The 17,761-nt window shown below is 35.9% G+C and overlaps 1 protein-coding gene across 2 annotated transcripts in view; it reads left to right on the forward strand.

Moving 5' to 3' along the window:
• Window positions 1-3,034: 3,034 nt before the first annotated feature.
• Window positions 3,035-17,761, forward strand: part of LOC109814268 (ARM repeat superfamily protein) — a 36,968-nt gene continuing 22,241 nt past the window's right edge. Inside the window, exons 1-11 of one of the 2 annotated variants that reach the window (XM_020378648.3) lie at window positions 3,035-3,334; window positions 3,418-3,536; window positions 3,858-3,903; window positions 4,063-4,135; window positions 4,251-4,308; window positions 5,937-6,032; window positions 10,490-10,607; window positions 10,684-10,950; window positions 11,038-11,139; window positions 11,684-12,011; window positions 12,153-12,266. In XM_020378648.3, the coding sequence (XP_020234237.2) occupies window positions 3,239-3,334; window positions 3,418-3,536; window positions 3,858-3,903; window positions 4,063-4,135; window positions 4,251-4,308; window positions 5,937-6,032; window positions 10,490-10,607; window positions 10,684-10,950; window positions 11,038-11,139; window positions 11,684-12,011; window positions 12,153-12,266 (1,417 nt within the window). In that variant the 5' untranslated portion in view covers window positions 3,035-3,238. The other variant, XM_083067902.1, reaches the window with a different exon arrangement.

Here is a 17,761-nt window from a genome sequence, read left to right on the forward strand (position 1 = left end):
AAATCTAGTATCCTGGATAGCTAAGAAGCAACGCATAGTTTCAAGATCAAGTACAGAAGCAAAATTTAGGAGCTTGGCTGCCACAGTAGCTAAAATTATGTGGATTCAGTCTTTATTAACAGAATTGCATGCAAAACACACCAAACCACCATTAATTTGGTGTGACAACTTGGGTGTTGTCCTCCTTACTGCAAATCCAGTGTTTCATTCCAACTCCAAGTCAAAACATTTTGAGCTTGACTTGTGGTTTGTAAGAGAAAGAGTAGCTCAAGGTCTCATTGAAGTCAAACATATATCTTCATAGTTTCAAGTGGCTGACCATCTAACAAGTTTCCTTTAACAATCATCTTTCAAAACTTAAAACTCAAACTAAATGTTATTTCCACAAACAAGTTTAGTTTGAGGGGGACTATAAAGGATATTAGTCAAGATCAAGATTAGTTGACATTTTCTGTTATAACAGGCTGTATTATTAGCTTTATAAACTCATATCTTGTATTTATTTTTAACACATTTATAATAATTTTCTTCTTCAGTTTTATTTTCTTCGCAATAAGAAATAAGTTTGGGAAATAAAAACTAAAAAAAATTGTATAAATTTGCCTGAGCAAAAAAAAACGAAAGAAGAAAAAGTGACGAGATTATATATTTAATTTCCACACTGAAATGCTAATAACTAATAAGTGAAGAAGAAATCATTACTACCCAAAATGTGAACTAATCTTGGTCTAACTAGTATCCTGGATAGCTAAGAAGCAACGCATAGTTTCAAGATCAAGTACAGAAGCAAAATTTAGGAGCTTGGCTGCCACAGTAGCTAAAATTATGTGGATTCAGTCTTTATTAACAGAATTGCATGCAAAACACACCAAACCACCATTAATTTGGTGTGACAACTTGGGTGTTGTCCTCCTTACTGCAAATCCAGTGTTTCATTCCAACTCCAAGTCAAAACATTTTGAGCTTGACTTGTGGTTTGTAAGAGAAAGAGTAGCTCAAGGTCTCATTGAAGTCAAACATATATCTTCATAGTTTCAAGTGGCTGACCATCTAACAAGTTTCCTTTAACAATCATCTTTCAAAACTTAAAACTCAAACTAAATGTTATTTCCACAAACAAGTTTAGTTTGAGGGGGACTATAAAGGATATTAGTCAAGATCAAGATTAGTTGACATTTTCTGTTATAACAGGCTGTATTATTAGCTTTATAAACTCATATCTTGTATTTATTTTTAACACATTTATAATAATTTTCTTCTTCAGTTTTATTTTCTTCGCAATAAGAAATAAGTTTGGGAAATAAAAACTAAAAAAAATTGTATAAATTTGCCTGAGCAAAAAAAAACGAAAGAAGAAAAAGTGACGAGATTATATATTTAATTTCCACACTGAAATGCTAATAACTAATAAGTGAAGAAGAAATCATTACTACCCAAAATGTGAACTAATCTTGGTCTAACTAGTATCCTGGATAGCTAAGAAGCAACGCATAGTTTCAAGATCAAGTACAGAAGCAAAATTTAGGAGCTTGGCTGCCACAGTAGCTAAAATTATGTGGATTCAGTCTTTATTAACAGAATTGCATGCAAAACACACCAAACCACCATTAATTTGGTGTGACAACTTGGGTGTTGTCCTCCTTACTGCAAATCCAGTGTTTCATTCCAACTCCAAGTCAAAACATTTTGAGCTTGACTTGTGGTTTGTAAGAGAAAGAGTAGCTCAAGGTCTCATTGAAGTCAAACATATATCTTCATAGTTTCAAGTGGCTGACCATCTAACAAGTTTCCTTTAACAATCATCTTTCAAAACTTAAAACTCAAACTAAATGTTATTTCCACAAACAAGTTTAGTTTGAGGGGGACTATAAAGGATATTAGTCAAGATCAAGATTAGTTGACATTTTCTGTCATAACAGGCTGTATTATTAGCTTTATAAACTCATATCTTGTATTTATTTTTAACACATTTATAATAATTTTCTTCTTCAGTTTTATTTTCTTCGCAATAAGAAATAAGTTTGAGAAATAAAAACTAAAAAAAATTGTATAAATTTGCCTGAGCAAAAAAAAAACGAAAGAAGAAAAAGTGACGAGATTATATATTTAATTTCCACACTGAAATGCTAATAACTAATAAGTGAAGAAGAAATCATTACTACCCAAAATGTGAACTAATCTTGGTCTAACTAGTATCCTGGATAGCTAAGAAGCAACGCATAGTTTCAAGATCAAGTACAGAAGCAAAATTTAGGAGCTTGGCTGCCACAGTAGCTAAAATTATGTGGGTTCAGTCTTTATTAACAGAATTGCATGCAAAACACACCAAACCACCATTAATTTGGTGTGACAACTTGGGTGTTGTCCTCCTTACTGCAAATCCAGTGTTTCATTCCAACTCCAAGTCAAAACATTTTGAGCTTGACTTGTGGTTTGTAAGAGAAAGAGTAGCTCAAGGTCTCATTGAAGTCAAACATATATCTTCATAGTTTCAAGTGGCTGACCATCTAACAAGTTTCCTTTAACAATCATCTTTCAAAACTTAAAACTCAAACTAAATGTTATTTCCACAAACAAATTTAGTTCAAGGGAGGCTATAAAGGATATTAGTCAATATACAATTAGTTGGCATTTTCAGTTATAACAAACTGTATTATTAACTTTATAAACTCATATAGTGTATTTGTTTTTAACACATCAATAATAATTTTCTTCTTCGGTTTTATTTTTTTCATAATAAGAAATAAGTTTGAGAAATAAAAAATAAAAAAATTTATATAAGTTTATCTGAGAAAAAAAACGAAAGAAAAAAAAGTGATGAGATTATATATTTAATTTCCACACTGAAATGCTAGTAACTGTGAAGAAGAAATCATTACTATCCAATATTTATTGGACTAAATATCGTATTCAATCGATTAAAGTCCATGATTAACATATCGTGTACACGCTTTTATGATTAAATCAAATATTTAATCAATTAAATAAAAAAGTCGATTATTTAATTTAAAAATAATCGAATTTCGTTTTGTTTACTAATTTGGTTTCGGCGTAGGCTGACCGCGATGGCGAAGCCAAACAGCATTTTAGATCCTAAACTTTGAACCCTCAACCCTCCAATTTCAACCTTTCTCCTTCATTTTCCGTTTCCCAAATCCACTTCCCTTTGATTTCAATCGCAATTGGAAAGAGAATCAGAAGCAGAGGAATCGAATGGTTTTCCCCTAATTGAGTTGCAATGAAGGCAGGGAGTGCTGCCAAGTTGATCGTCGACGCTCTGCTTCAGCGCTTCCTCCCTCTCGCACGGCGTCGTATCGAAACCGCGCAAGCGCAGGTACACACTCTTTTTCCTTCTTCCAAAATGACCTTTCCATTTCCTCGTTTGGATTCGGTAACTGGTCTGAGGCTTCACCGTAGGATGGCCAATACCTGCGTCCATCTGATCCCGCCTACGAGCAAGTGCTCGATTCGCTCGCAATGGTCGCGCGCCACACTCCTGTTCCGCTGCTCGAAGCTTTATTGCGATGGAGAGAGAGGTTAGGTTAACTAACTCTTCCTTTTTCTTTGTTTCTGTTAATCTCAATTAGTTAATCTTAATTAAAAGATTAACTGACACGAGAGGTACCAGAATAATCTCGAGTTCAAGCCCTAGAGACATGCAGTAGTAAAAGATGTTTGAGGTTTCATACAAAAGAAAAATAATCATTTATTATTATTATTATTTTTTTAATGTAATTGGTATATTTTAGTTTTTGTGTTGTGAAACTATGCTTCTGCCTGTGCATCTCCAACACTGTTCTAGTTAAGTAACTAACTGAAATGATTATTTTTGTTTTTATTTGTTCTTACTGGTGTAGTGAATCTCCAAAGGGTGCCAATGATGCGTCAACGTTCCAAAGAAAGGTTTGTGTGCGAGAATTTTGATGGGTTAATGGATGCCTGGAAAATTTTGGAATTCAGCTCTTGCTTCGGTTTTGTTTCGAGATTTCTGTGGTTAGTTGGTTCTGAGGTTTTTGATAGCGTTTACTCTTTTTTTTTTTTTTTTTTTTTTGTGGAATTCAGCTTGCAGTCGAGTGCATTTTTTGCTCGGCGTGTATCCGCTTTGTGGAGTGTTGTCCACAAGAGGGGCTTACTGGTTTGTACTTTGATTGTGACAATGTTGTTGTGTTTGTTTTTTGAATATATTATGTGTGTTTATTGGGTGATGAGTTTTTTGTTCTTACTTAGCCCTCACTTGTTTATTGTTGCAGAGAAGCTGTGGTCTGGGCTTGAAAATTTTGTTTTTGACTGGTTAATAAACGCTGACAGGTAAAATGCTGTAGTCTATTGAAGTAGAAATACTGTAGTGTGCTTGTAGTTAATAAACAAGTTATTTTTTTTAGTGAAACTATAGTCATTCATAGAAACTCCAAGATGACAAAAATGTGTAAAAAATTACTGCTAGTAGTTAGTTTTGTATTAGAGACTGCAAGATGACAGTTATTTGTAGAAATAACTGCTGGTAGTTAGGTATTAGACATATATATCCGATAGTAAGGTGTTTAATTAGGGTTGTGAAGTTATTTTCAGTTTGTGGATAGAGAATACTCTCTGTAGGAGACTTTTGTCTCTAGGACAGCTAGTGCATTGCTGTTTTGTGTGTGATTTTAGTGTACAATATTGTCTATGACTTTTATAAATTGGTTCTCTATCACAATCCTAAGAGATCATATAAGATACTTTAAGATATTCTAACATAAAGAATGATATTATGAGATTGAGTTATTTCCTAGATATTCTATTTATAACAGATCATACACTATTTCTTTGACCAAAACCTCTTAGATGAATATAGAGAAATGGTCTGACAATGCTGGCCAAACTCACTGCTGCTACGAAATTGTTGAAATCCATTTCCAAAGCTGCTATTAGTTGTAGAGTAGTTAGTCTACTACTATTGTAATGCTTCTGTTGTCGATTACATTGTTAGAGTTAGTTAAAACTAACTCTAACTTGAGGCTGTTAGCTGTAGTCAGTTGTGGCTTCTGTTATTAGTTAGAGAGAGAGATCTAACTAGATATTGTAACTGTTCTCGGTTCAGATGTAACTTTGCCAATAATAAATATAATGCTAGTTCTGATTGCATCTCAGATTTCTTTCTGTTTTCTCTTTCTCTTGCTTTCATTTCTGTGAATCTCCAACTATATCAGCTGCCAAGCAACTTAAGAACAACAACAATGTTTAGTTATTTGTCACACTACTCTGAGAAATCATAACATAACACAGCTGAAATCTCCCTATTAGGAAAAACCCAAGTCTCACATCGACTAGAGATAAGGCAATTAAAGAATATTTAAGTGAAAAACAATCCTCACCTTACAAGCCGGTTTTGTAGGGTTGAGTTAGGCTTAAATTCACTATTCTAAAATGGTATCAGAGCTATCATAGATCCTTAATAATGGGCCGCCTATCTTAGATCATTCAAAAAGGGCACCCACCATTTATCCACGTACTAAGCCCAATAGTGTTAGACATGAGGGAGTGTATTGGGAAAAACTCAAGTCCTACATCGACTAGAGATAAGGTAATTAAATAATATATAAGTGGAAAGCAACCCTCACCTTACAAGCCGGTTTTGTAGGGTTGAGTTAGGCTTAAATTCACTATTCTAAGACTCACAATAGTTTCTTTAAAGTTTGTAATAATTGTATAATCCCTCAAGAAGATCTTCATTTCAATTTGATTTTTGGGGCATTCAACATTGGGTGTGTTTTCAATATAGTTAAGATGAATTACAGATAAGATTATATTGAACGCATTATTATATTTATTCTCATTTAGACCAGAAATGTTGTTTTATAAACAAAATATAAAGATTCATGATTAAGTTTGCTTAGAATTTTTAGTTCTTATTCTTCTATGAACTTTGCTGTGAACTTAGTAAACTCTTGTTGCAGGGTTGTCAGCCAGGTTGAATATCCCTCACTGGTTGACCTGAGGGGGCTTCTTCTAGACTTAGTTGCTCAACTCTTAGGTGCTCTGTCCCGAATCAGGTATCTGACTTATCAGAGATGTATTCAAAATTTATCCATGATTATTGAAAATTGTTTAGACTATTATTAGGTTAATACATATTTAATGAATACATCTTCACATCAATCAGATTCATTTGTTTTTGATACATGCACAATTTTGCTGTGTTTGACGAGTTATTGTTGGAAATAGGAATATTTTAGGAGATAGGAACTCCTTTGATGTTTATTTTTCCAAGTTGCCTAGATACTTGGTATAGCTGGGTTCAATACATCATAGAAAGTAGTGGTATCTTAATTGTTCTCTTGTAAATTGTTTTGGTGTTAATTATTTTTGTAATTCTCTTGTATATTAATAAATCTATTATGACAGGTGAAATTATCACTCAATTGTATTCAGAAAATGAGATATCAGTTTCTCTCATTTAACAGTTAGATAACTTGCACATTGAAATCTAATTGATCTTAATTTTTTTCTTTTAAATATATAGTTTTCTTCTTTAAGAATTAAGGTTTCATGGTGTGTACTGCCTTTTAAGGATAGGTGTTGTACTTGGTCGGTCCAGACAAATGTGGAATACTGGTTTTAGGGGAGAAATTCAACTGTTTTGGGATTTATTCTGGACTGAATTGTAGTATGTTAATTTGGTGAAAATTTTATCCATTGCCACTCCTGATAACTATTGTTTTTCTATGATTTCTTAGTTTATGCTTTTATACTAATTCTGAATAAAACAATGGGAATGGATTCAATACAAAAAGCAAATTGGGTTACTAATACACACTGACACTTAGAAATTCTCTTGAGACTTGAATCTTCTTCTAGTGAGCTTAGTGCTGGTTTTCCTTGTTTGAAAATTGAAATTCGAGGCCTATACTATGGGACTGACTCCACAGAAGAATATGATTTTATTTGGGTTGTTGTGTTTTTTATTCTGTATTGGGAATTTGGGATTACTAATGTTCTATTGGTACCTTACATTCATTTGCCAGCTTAGTGCAGTAACAGTAAGGCAACAAAAGTGTATCTGAAGATATTTTCAGAACATAAAATCTAGTGGCTTACCAATTCCAATTCAGTAGAAATGAATCTTATACTTCAGTTCTTATTAGAAAGAAAAAGTTTCTCATTCTGAATCTTGATGTTATTGATTTAGGAAAATACATACCATCACACAGCTCAGCTCTGTTTAAAATATGTATTGATACAGCTGCTGAGTTAGATTGATGTCAATGATGTGACAGTTGTAACTGTCACTAACTGATAGCTGGCAAAGGACAGTTATAAAAACTAACTACTAGCTAGCAGAATACAGTAGTAAGTTCCAAATGAAATTTACATAAAGTTATATTATCGCACATCCCCGCTAGATCATGGTGGTTGAAAATCCAAAGAGTGCCAACACATTGAGCTTGAACTCTTTGATAGGAAAATCTGAAAGGAGGGAGGCTTTGTTAAGTTAACAAGTCAGCAAACTGATCCGAACCTGGGATGTACAGGACCTAAATTTGTTTGCTAATGTCCATTTCACGAACAAAGAATAGATCGAATTCTGTATGCTTGGTATGTGCATGAATTACAGAGTTGTGTGCAAGATGCACAACACTCTGATTATCGCAGAATACCATGGAGTGAGGCAAGGAACAGAGATTTCCTGTAATAGAGTTTGAATCTAGAGAATTCTGCAATGATAGTAGTGAGACTATGATACTCTCCTTTAGTGCTTGAGCAGGCAGCCACAATTTCCTTGTGAGGTCACCATGTGATTAGATTAGGACCCAGAAATATAGCTGCACCAGAAGTTGAACGTCAATCATCAGGATCAGCAGTTCAGTTAGCATTACAAAAAGGACTGTAAAGAGAGAGGCTGATCAGGTGAAACAGGAAGAAATCGAGACCAGTGTGTAAAGAGCCCTTTAGATATATTAGGATGCTCTTGAGAGCAACTCAGTGTGCTTCCACTGGAGAAGCCATAAATTGACACTTGTTTGTTAAGTTTGAAACAAGCAACCACAGGGGAAGAGATAGGCTTGGATTGGGCATATTAGTGTGAGAGGGAAGGTCGTTGATATATTTTGTTTGGTGAGCAGAAGTTTCATCAGATTGGGGTTGAATATCAAGGCCAAGAAAATAATCAAGGGTGCCATGTTATTTTAATGCAAAAGCAGTGTACAGTTTGTAAGTTGTTGAATCAGTTAATTCAACTTAGTCTAGTAGACAGTCTTGTAGATGAATGTTGTGTGTACAGAGTGAGGGATCACAGTTTCTGTCCTGAAAACCAAGTCCAAGAAGAGTGGACTTAAGCTTCTCAAAACATCCACAATGAGCTTACTTAAGGGCTAAGGCCATAAATGGCATTATGACCTGCAAACAAGAGATTTGTTAGTAGATTCAAACCCAGGAGGTTGAATCAAATAAGCTTTTTCATTGAAAGTCCCATTGAGAAAGGTGTTGTTAATGCCCAGTTAGTATAAGATCCAAAGTAAAGATTATCCAAATGGTGACAGCCTTTCTGATAGGGGAGAATATTTTAGGAAAATCAAACACTTGGCATTGGGGAAACCCTTTTGCAACAAGCTTGGTCTTGTACTCTAAATACCAATGCTGTCAAAGTAGAGGATAGGAAGAGGGGTAAAAGATCGTAACTCGACTCGTAAGTGTCATGTGTATATGCAAAATTATATTTATACTCATGCATATGCATAAAAAATAACATAATAAATCATAAAAGATTAAGATTCAATACATAACACAACTCAAAATAGGTTCACAAGTCATCATATCATAACTACAATAAGTGCATAATTAAATTACTTAATACAAACACCCTAAAGTAGGAGACCATTTAAATTAAAATCAGGATCGTCATCCTGTATATGAGCTTCTATTCATTAATGGCATCTCCTCACCTTCAACATCATCAACAATTGGAGGAACCCCCAAGTCCAGATCATCTATAGGTACACTACCACCACCACTGGCCAGTGAGGGTCCTGCAAAGGATGTATAATACTTTTCAGTTCCACTTGAGTTAGTAAGACTGTAAGAGAGTAGGGTGAATCCGGGGTTTGAAAATCCTAGCTTTAGATCTAGTAATCATCAGGTGTATGTTGGAGGGCGTAGGTTCAGGTTGTTGGGCAGGAAAGAGTTGTTGGTCAGTAGAAGGTGGTGTGATAGACGCTGGTTGAGGAGAAGTAGAGACATTTTGTGAATGGGTGTCATGATTTGGTAAGGAGTTAGAGGTAGATAAATGAGGAACATTTGTGGAGAGTAAATGGATAGATGCAAAGGGAAGAGAGTTAGATGTAGGAGTAGGTTGAGGGTCTAGGAGGGAAACCTGGGGGTGTAGCAGTGGCAGTCGGAAAATGCCAAGGAGAATGCACATCATGCTGCTGATGGTAATTAATAAAAGGTTGCACAGGCTGATAATGTTGATCAAAAAATGATAACAGGTGGCAGCAGTGTGACTAAATTTGAAACAAACTTGGCACTGAATTGAAGATCAGCTACATGTCTGTGCCCTCTGCCATAGCAGCTACAATATCCATGTCCTCTGCAGTGGTGAGAAATGTTGGGGGAATTTGTAGAGCTCCAAGATAATGATGAAGACAACGTGCTTTAATAACCGTTTCCAGTATTAGAGAATAGCATTAGAGATCAATTCATGCTTTGTAATGAATATACTCTCTTCTTTTCTGTTTTGACTGTTGGCAGTGGTCTGGATCCAGCTTATCAGCTGACCCATAGTCTATGTTAGTCATCTATAAATAGTTGACTTCTATCTCTTGTAACTGACTTTTAACAGAATCAGTTTTACAGTTTATTTTCAGTTACATGAATTCTCTGAATTCTATTACAATCACCCAGCTCAGCCCTGTTTACAATATATATATAGATACATGTGCTGAGTCAGATTGATGTTGTTGGAGATCTCACATCAATTAATGATAAGACCTTAATAGAATATATAAGTGGGAAGTAATCATCATCTTACAAGTTGGTTTTGTAAGGTCAAGTTAAGCCAAAAACCATATTTTAAAAGATGTGACAGATGTAAATGTCACTAACTGACCTGCAGCTCTTATTCTAGCTACTAGCTAGCAGAATGCACTCAATACAGTGGTAAGTTCTAATTGAAAATCATGTAGAGAAAAGGTATATTCTCACAGTTCTCCATTTCAGATGTGGAGTTATGTCTCCCTCAATATTAGAGCTTTGTAAATTTTATGTGGTTAACTTTTGGTGTGTTTGTGTGTATTAAATTTTAAAATTTGATGGGTGATTCTGGTTCAGTCCTAGTGGGTTAAGGCTTTAATTGTTGTTGTTGTGGTTGGGTGATTTTGCTTCAGTTCATTTGTACTATCATTCAGTTAGTCATTGTTGATAATATGAAGCTGAGCCATTATTGTATTGTTTTGTGTCTCTATTAATAAATCATTTTGTCATTTCATGTATTGTTTGTTTTTGCTCTTTATAGGTTTAGTTCTGTTACGGAGCGGTTTTTCATGGAACTCAACACCCGTCGAATTGATACTAGTGCTGCTAGAAGCGAAACACTTAGTATCATTAATGGGATGCGCTACCTGAAGCTTGGGGTATGTTTATAAATTAAATGTTTCATGTAAAGTATTACGTGATATTAGTATAATTTAAATAAAATCTCCTTCTCAGGTTAAAACTGAGGGTGGATTGAATGCATCCGCATCCTTTGTTGCAAAAGCAAACCCTTTAAATCGTGCTCCTCATAAACGGAAAAGTGAGCTTCACCATGCTCTATGCAATATGCTTTCAAACATCCTAGCACCTCTTGCAGATGGTGGGAAAAGCCAGTGGCCACCTTCTGGGGTAGAGCCAGCCCTTACATTGTGGTATGAAGCTGTTGGACGTATAAGAGTTCAGCTCATGCATTGGATGGATAAACAGAGCAAACACATTGCGGTAAGTTGTTCTCATACCAATTTTATTTTATTTTCCCTTGTCTGTTAATGTTAATTTTGCTAGTTTTTATTTTGTGTTGTTGAGTAGGTTGGGTATCCATTGGTAACTCTTCTTCTATGTCTTGGTGATCCTCAAATATTTCACAACAACTTAAGTCCTCACATGGATCAACTCTACAAACTTCTCAGGGTAAGTTCAAACTCAATTCACTTGCTTAGTTTACATTTGAATCCTGGAAACAATATGGAGTTTATTATATAAGAGGTTAAATGAGATTTGAGCTTAAATTTGAATTAAACCGTTATCTAACATAAGATGCATGGTAAAATTCTCATGTTTCAGTTAAGTATTACTCTTTATTGCTAAACTTGTTTTTTGCAAGAGAAAAGAAAGAAAATATATATTTTCAATTTTTTTTTGTTCCTTATCCCTTTGCTTCGCTCTCTCTCTCTCTCTCTCTCTCTCCCTTTGTCTCTCTTTCGGTGTGGGGATCCTTCTCTTGAATTTACTTTGCTGAAATTAAGATTTTGTTTGATTCAATGTGGTTGGTTGAAAGGGTCTAGGTGAAAAGGGTATTGGTTGGCTACTTGTAAATATTCTATGATAAAAAAGGTTATGAACGGTGGATGGCAGATAAGTAGCCAACTGGAGTGCATAGTTGCTTCATTATTTCTGCCCATTATGATTTTTTTTTTAATTATATGAAGAATCTATTCCCTGGTTGGTCATGCAGGATAAGAATCATCGTTTCATGGCTTTAGATTGTCTTCATCGAGTTTTAAGATTTTACTTGAGCGTCCATGCGGCGAACCAAGCACCAAATCGGATATGGGACAACCTAGACAGTGTAACTTCACAACTTTTAGCTGTTCTAAAGAAAGGATTGCTTACTCAGGATGTTCAACATGATAAACTGGTTGAATTCTGCGTAACTATAGCTGAACATAACCTTGATTTTACCATGAATCATATGATATTAGAACTACTCAAGCAAGACAGTCCTAGTGAAGCAAAGGTTATTGGTCTTCGTGCATTGCTTGCCATTGTCATGTCACCTTCAAGTAAGCATTCTTGTTCGGATATATTTAAAGGTGCAATTAATCATATGCTCTAGAATAATTGTACATAGTTTTGCTTAATTTAAATAGTTGTCTAGATGTTTATTTTCTGCAACAAAACTGACAGTTTTGTTGAATGAGCAGGTCCTGATATTGGCCAATACATTCCAAAAGTGAAAGCTGCAATTGAGTCAATATTAAGGTCCTGTCACAAAACATATAGTCAAGCACTTTTGACATCATCACGGACAACAATAGGTAATTGCTTCTATTATAGCCAGCTGGATTGAAGGTGTTTAAGTATAAGCATGACAGTTAAAAAGGCTGAATCAAACCTCAAATTAAATCGTGGAAAACATAATTCTTTACTTATGACTTGCAGATTTCGTAAATAAATAACTTTATATTTTATGTATTTAAGTCTACTGCAAAATTTTCTTTAATTTATGATGTACAAATAAGTTTCTTTGTGCCTTCAAATTATAATTTGATAGATTAGTTTTGTGAAATATATAAAAGGAGGAAGGATGAGACATCAAGAATTGAAGATAGTAGAGACAGGGAACGAGAGAAGTGAGAAATTTGGGACAGAAATGGTGGATGTAATTATTCAAAATATTTGATCAATCAAGTATATTTAATAAAAAATATTATTATTATTATTATTATTATTATACTTTACAATTGAAACTAAGCTCACAATATTTATTTGATTAGCATTCAAGTGGTATATTCATGACAGAATAACACAGATTGAATAGTTGAAACTTTTAGGAGAGTGGATTTCTTGATATGGCATATAAAGTGTATTGTGTATATAATCAAAATCAAATTGTCTGGATTTAAATACTTACTACCCCATCCAAACTGCAATTGTGCCATCCATTTTTCTCAAATTAGAATTAGCATAAGGTAAAGTTGTTAAAAGAGAGAAATAGGGAACACATTTTCTGATTATGCTTGAGTGTTTTTTTCCACTCAGCACAATGATCTTATTTATAATGATAGTGGTTACAAAGATACATTGAACAAAGAAACTAGGAAGAGTAATAATCATTAAGTACTCCTATTTCCAACACTCCCCCTCAAGCTGGAGAATAAATATTTTCCATTCCCAGCTTGCATATTATTCTCCCAAAATCTGGACAGCGCAAGCCTTTAGTAAGAATATCTGCAAGTTGTCTTTGTGAAGGTACATATGGAGTACAAATCAAACCACTATCAAGCTTTTCTTTGATAAAATGCCTATCCACTTCAATGTGTTTGGTTCGATCATGTTGAATAGGATTATGAGCTATGTTGATTGCTGACTTATTATCACAATAGAGTTTCATTGGTCCATCCCATGTAATCTTCAAGTCTTCTAGGATAATTTTCAACCATAGTAGTTCACAAATACCTTGTGCCATAGCCCGAAATTCAGCTTCAGCACTAGATCTAGCAACAACATTTTGCTTTTTACTTCTCCATGTTACTAAGTTTCCCCCAAGAAATGTGCAGTATCTCGTAGTAGATCTCCTATAAATAATTGATCCTGCATAGTCAGCATCAGTGTAGGCTTCAAGACTTGTATTTCCATTTCTTTTATATAAAATTCCTCTTCCTAGAGTCCCCTTGAGGTACTGCAGAATTCTGTATATGAACTTCTCTCGGACTCTCAAATTTAGAAGAAATAATATTCTCTCTTATTATTTTACGAGGTTATTAAACCTCTATATATATACATGAATCTGCAGCCTATTTTAGGAAATATGGACAGTTAATTCTAAGGAGACAAATCCCTATAATTACGGGATTAATCTTGCATAAATAAATCTAATAATGGCAGCATAAGACTGTTACAGAAATACAGCATAGCAAATATAAAACTTCCTAAAATACACAACGCCAATCACGGTTTTGACACTCCCCCTCAAGCTGGTGAATAGGTGTTTTCCATTCCCAGCTTGGATATAATTCTTTCAAAGTGAGTGCAGTTCAGCCCCTTGGTGAGTATGTCTGCAAGTTGATTCTGAGTGGATACATATGGTGTGCAAATCATGCCACTGTCAAGTTTTTCCTTGATAAAGTGTCTGTCAACCTCGATATGTTTAGTTCTATCATGCTGCACCGGGTTGTGGGCTATGCTAATTGCAGATTTATTGTCACAATATAACCTCATAGGTTCATCCCACTTTATCTTCAAATCTTCCAATATAATCTTCAGCCATAGAAGTTCACATATTCCGTGGGCCATTGCTCGAAATTCTGCTTCAGCACTTGATCTAGCCACTACACTCTGTTTTTTACTCTTCCAAGTCACTAAGTTTCCACCAAGGAAGGTGCAGTATCCAGTAGTTGATCTCCTATCTACCACTGACCCTGCATAGTCCGCATCCGTATATGCTTCAAGACTTACACTCTTATTTCGTTTGAACAAAATCCCTCTTCCGGGGGTCCCTTTCAAGTACTGGACAATTCTAAGAGCAGCTTGTAAATGTGCTTCCTTTGGTTGATGCATAAACTGGCTGACTAGACTCACAGCAAAAGCAATGTCTGGTCTAGTGTGAGATAAGTAAATAAGCCTGCCCACAAGTCTTTGATACATTTCCTTGTCCACGGCAATATCCTCCTCCATACTTCCCAACTTTATATTTGGGTCAACTGGAGTACTTGCTGGTCTGCAGCCTGTCTTCCCTGTTTCTTTAAGCAAGTCAGTAATATACTTTTGTTGAGATATGAAGATTCCTTTCTTGGAGTGAGCCACTTCAATTCCTAAAAAATATTTAAGCCTCCCTAGTGTCTTGATCTCAAATTCCGTGGCAAGGCATTCACTTAACAATTGTTGTTCCCTTTTGTCATCCCCACTTACTATAATATCATCTACATACACTAATAGAATTGTTACTCCCCCTGAAACTGAATGTTTGATAAATAATGTGTGATCTCCTTGGCTCTGTTTGTAGCCCAGACTTGTCATAACTTTGGTGAATCTTCCAAACCATGCTCTTGGGGATTGTTTCAGCCCATATAAAGCCTTTCTTAATTTGCAAACAGTTCCAGCAGCAACCTGTCCATTGTATCCAGGGGGCAACTCCATGTATATTTCTTCTTCAAGGTCTCCATGCAAAAATGCATTCTTCACATCAAACTGCTGCAGATCCCAATCATAACTTGCTGCTAATGACAATATTACTCTGACCGTGTTCATCTTAGCAACCGGGGCAAATGTCTCTAAGTAATCAACTCCATAGGTTTGAGTGAAGCCTTTGGCCACTAACCTTGCCTTGTAACGTTCGATGGTCCCATTAGCCCTGTACTTTACTGCATATACCCACTTACATCCTACTGGTTTTTTTCTAGGAGGTAGAGTGACAAGTTCCCAGGTCCTATTTTTGTTTAACGCCTCCATTTCCACATCCATGGCATGTTTCCATTTGCTGTCAGATAATGCTTCAGATACAGAGGAAGGTGTTTGTGTGGAGTTGAGATTAGTGAGAAAAGTTTTATGGGTAGGTGAGAATTTTTCAAAGGATAAGAAATTTGATAGTTGGGTACATGTTCTAGTTCCCTTTCTAAGGGCAATGGGTAGATCAAGAGTTTGGTCCACCTGTGCTTCTAGATTTTCAGAAACAAACTCATTAGAATCATTGGAGTTTATAGGGTTCGAAGGTGTTACCTCATGCAATGATGGTGGGTTGGATTCTTGGACATTGCCAGATTCTAGAATGGCCTTTTCTCTCCTTGAATATACCAGATTTTTTCCAAATTTTCCGCCATTAGGTGCTGGAGGCGCTGGTTCAGGTGCAGGTTCTGTTCTTCCCTCAATTTCAGGGACAGCAATGCCATTAGTCCCAATTTCAGGTCCAAATGTCATATTTGGAAACATGAGAGTCTCATCTTCCTCTCTTACATTCTCCCCCTGAAGATGAGGCTGTTTGAAGTAGCTCTCTTGTTCGTTGAAGGTGACATCTCTTGACACATAGAATCTTTTTGAAATGGGGTGAAAACATTTGTATCCCTTTTGTGTGGTAGAGTACCCTAAGAAAACACATTTGACAGCCCTAGGGTCCAATTTTCCCCTTTCATTACTATGAACATGCACAAAGGATACACACCCAAATATTCTAGGTTGGAGTTTATTTGTAGGATGTAAGTGTGGGTAGAATGAGGATAGAACTTCCATGGGGCTTTTTAAGTTTAAGATTTTAGTGGGTAACCTATTGATTAGGTAGGTGGCAGTAAGGAGGGCTTCTCCCCAAAATCTCTTAGGAACATGGTTTTGAAAAAGTAGAGCTCTAGTTTGATCTAATAGGTGCCCATTCTTCCTTTCTGCAATCCCATTCTGTTGGGGTGTATTCACACATGAGGACTCATGGATTATCCCTTCTTTTTGGCAAAAAGAGTTTAGTACAAGATTAAAGTAGTCCTTGGCATTGTCAGACCTAATTCTTTTAATACCGACCCCAAATTGATTTTTAATCATTGAGATAAACCGAACAAGCACGGAGCTAACTTCAGATTTTTGTTTCAATAAAAAAACCCAAGTCACCCGGGTACAATCATCAATGAAGGTTAAAAACCATTTAGCACCTGAGATATTAGGAACATGAGCAGGACCCCATACATCAGTGTGAACAAGAAAAAAAGGGAAAGAACTCATCTTATTGCTAATGGGAAAAGGTACATGCTTGTGTTTTGCAAACTCACACACCTCACAATGGAGACTCTCCACATTTAAATTTTTAAACAAAGAAGGGAAAAGCACTTTTATAACTCGAAATGAAGGATGTCCTAGCCGACAATGGTATAGTTGAGCTTTCTCTTTGTTGGTCATGGTGGATAGGGAGATGAGACTCTTGGTAGGCAGATTAGGGTCCTCCATGTAGTATAGGCCATTCCATTCTCTAGCATGTCCAATCGTCCTCCCCGAGTTCTTGTCCTGCAATATACAAGAGTTGCTATAAAAAACAACATTACATGAAAGATCTTTTGTGAGTTTTTGTATAGAAATCAGGTTGGTAGAGAGTTTAGGGACATGAAGGACATTTTTTAATGTCATGGATGGGCTTATTTGGACCTCTCCTTGTCCAGCTGCAGTTATAAGAGTTCCATCTGCTGTGGAAATTTTCTTGTTGCTAGGACATGGGGAATATGTGGAGAAGTATTTGGGTAGAGGGGTCATATGGTCAGTGGCTCCAGAGTCTAATATCCAGTAATGTGTAAATGGTGTATCTGAAACATTAAGCCCAAAAGAAAGTGGAAACATACCAGAATATGTTAAGGAGCATGTACCTGTGGGCTTCTCCAATTTACTGAGGATGGATCTTACCCGTTCTATCTCTTCATGGTTCAGCTGGACAGATTCTTCACCTTGTCCATTAGCAATGAATGCTTGCCCTTGCCCTCCTTTTTTGGGAGGACCTCCTTTCGGCCCCCATTCTCGGCTTGAGGTTTTTCCATCTTTTATCCCCCATTCTCGGCTTGGGGGCTTTCCATGTAATTTCCAGCACTTTTCCCTTGTGTGGCGCGGCTTGTTACAGTGGGTACACCAAACCTCCTCATGTTTTTTCTCCATACTGGGAACCCAGTTTTTCCTCTGGTTAGCAACCATGCTTGTTCCTCCTTCAGCTATCATTGCCGAGCTTTCAGTGGTTGAGGTTTCCAGCATCAGCCCTCTCCTGCTTTCTTCACTTCGGATAATGGCTACCACTTCATTAAGCCCTGGGACTTTCTCTTTTCCCAGGATTTGGATTCGGACCTGGTCATATTCA

The sequence above is a fragment of the Cajanus cajan genome, chromosome 2 (genome assembly GCF_000230855.2).
Source record: "Cajanus cajan strain Asha chromosome 2, NIPB_CcT2T_4, whole genome shotgun sequence".
In the NCBI taxonomy this organism is placed as follows: domain Eukaryota; kingdom Viridiplantae; phylum Streptophyta; class Magnoliopsida; order Fabales; family Fabaceae; genus Cajanus; species Cajanus cajan.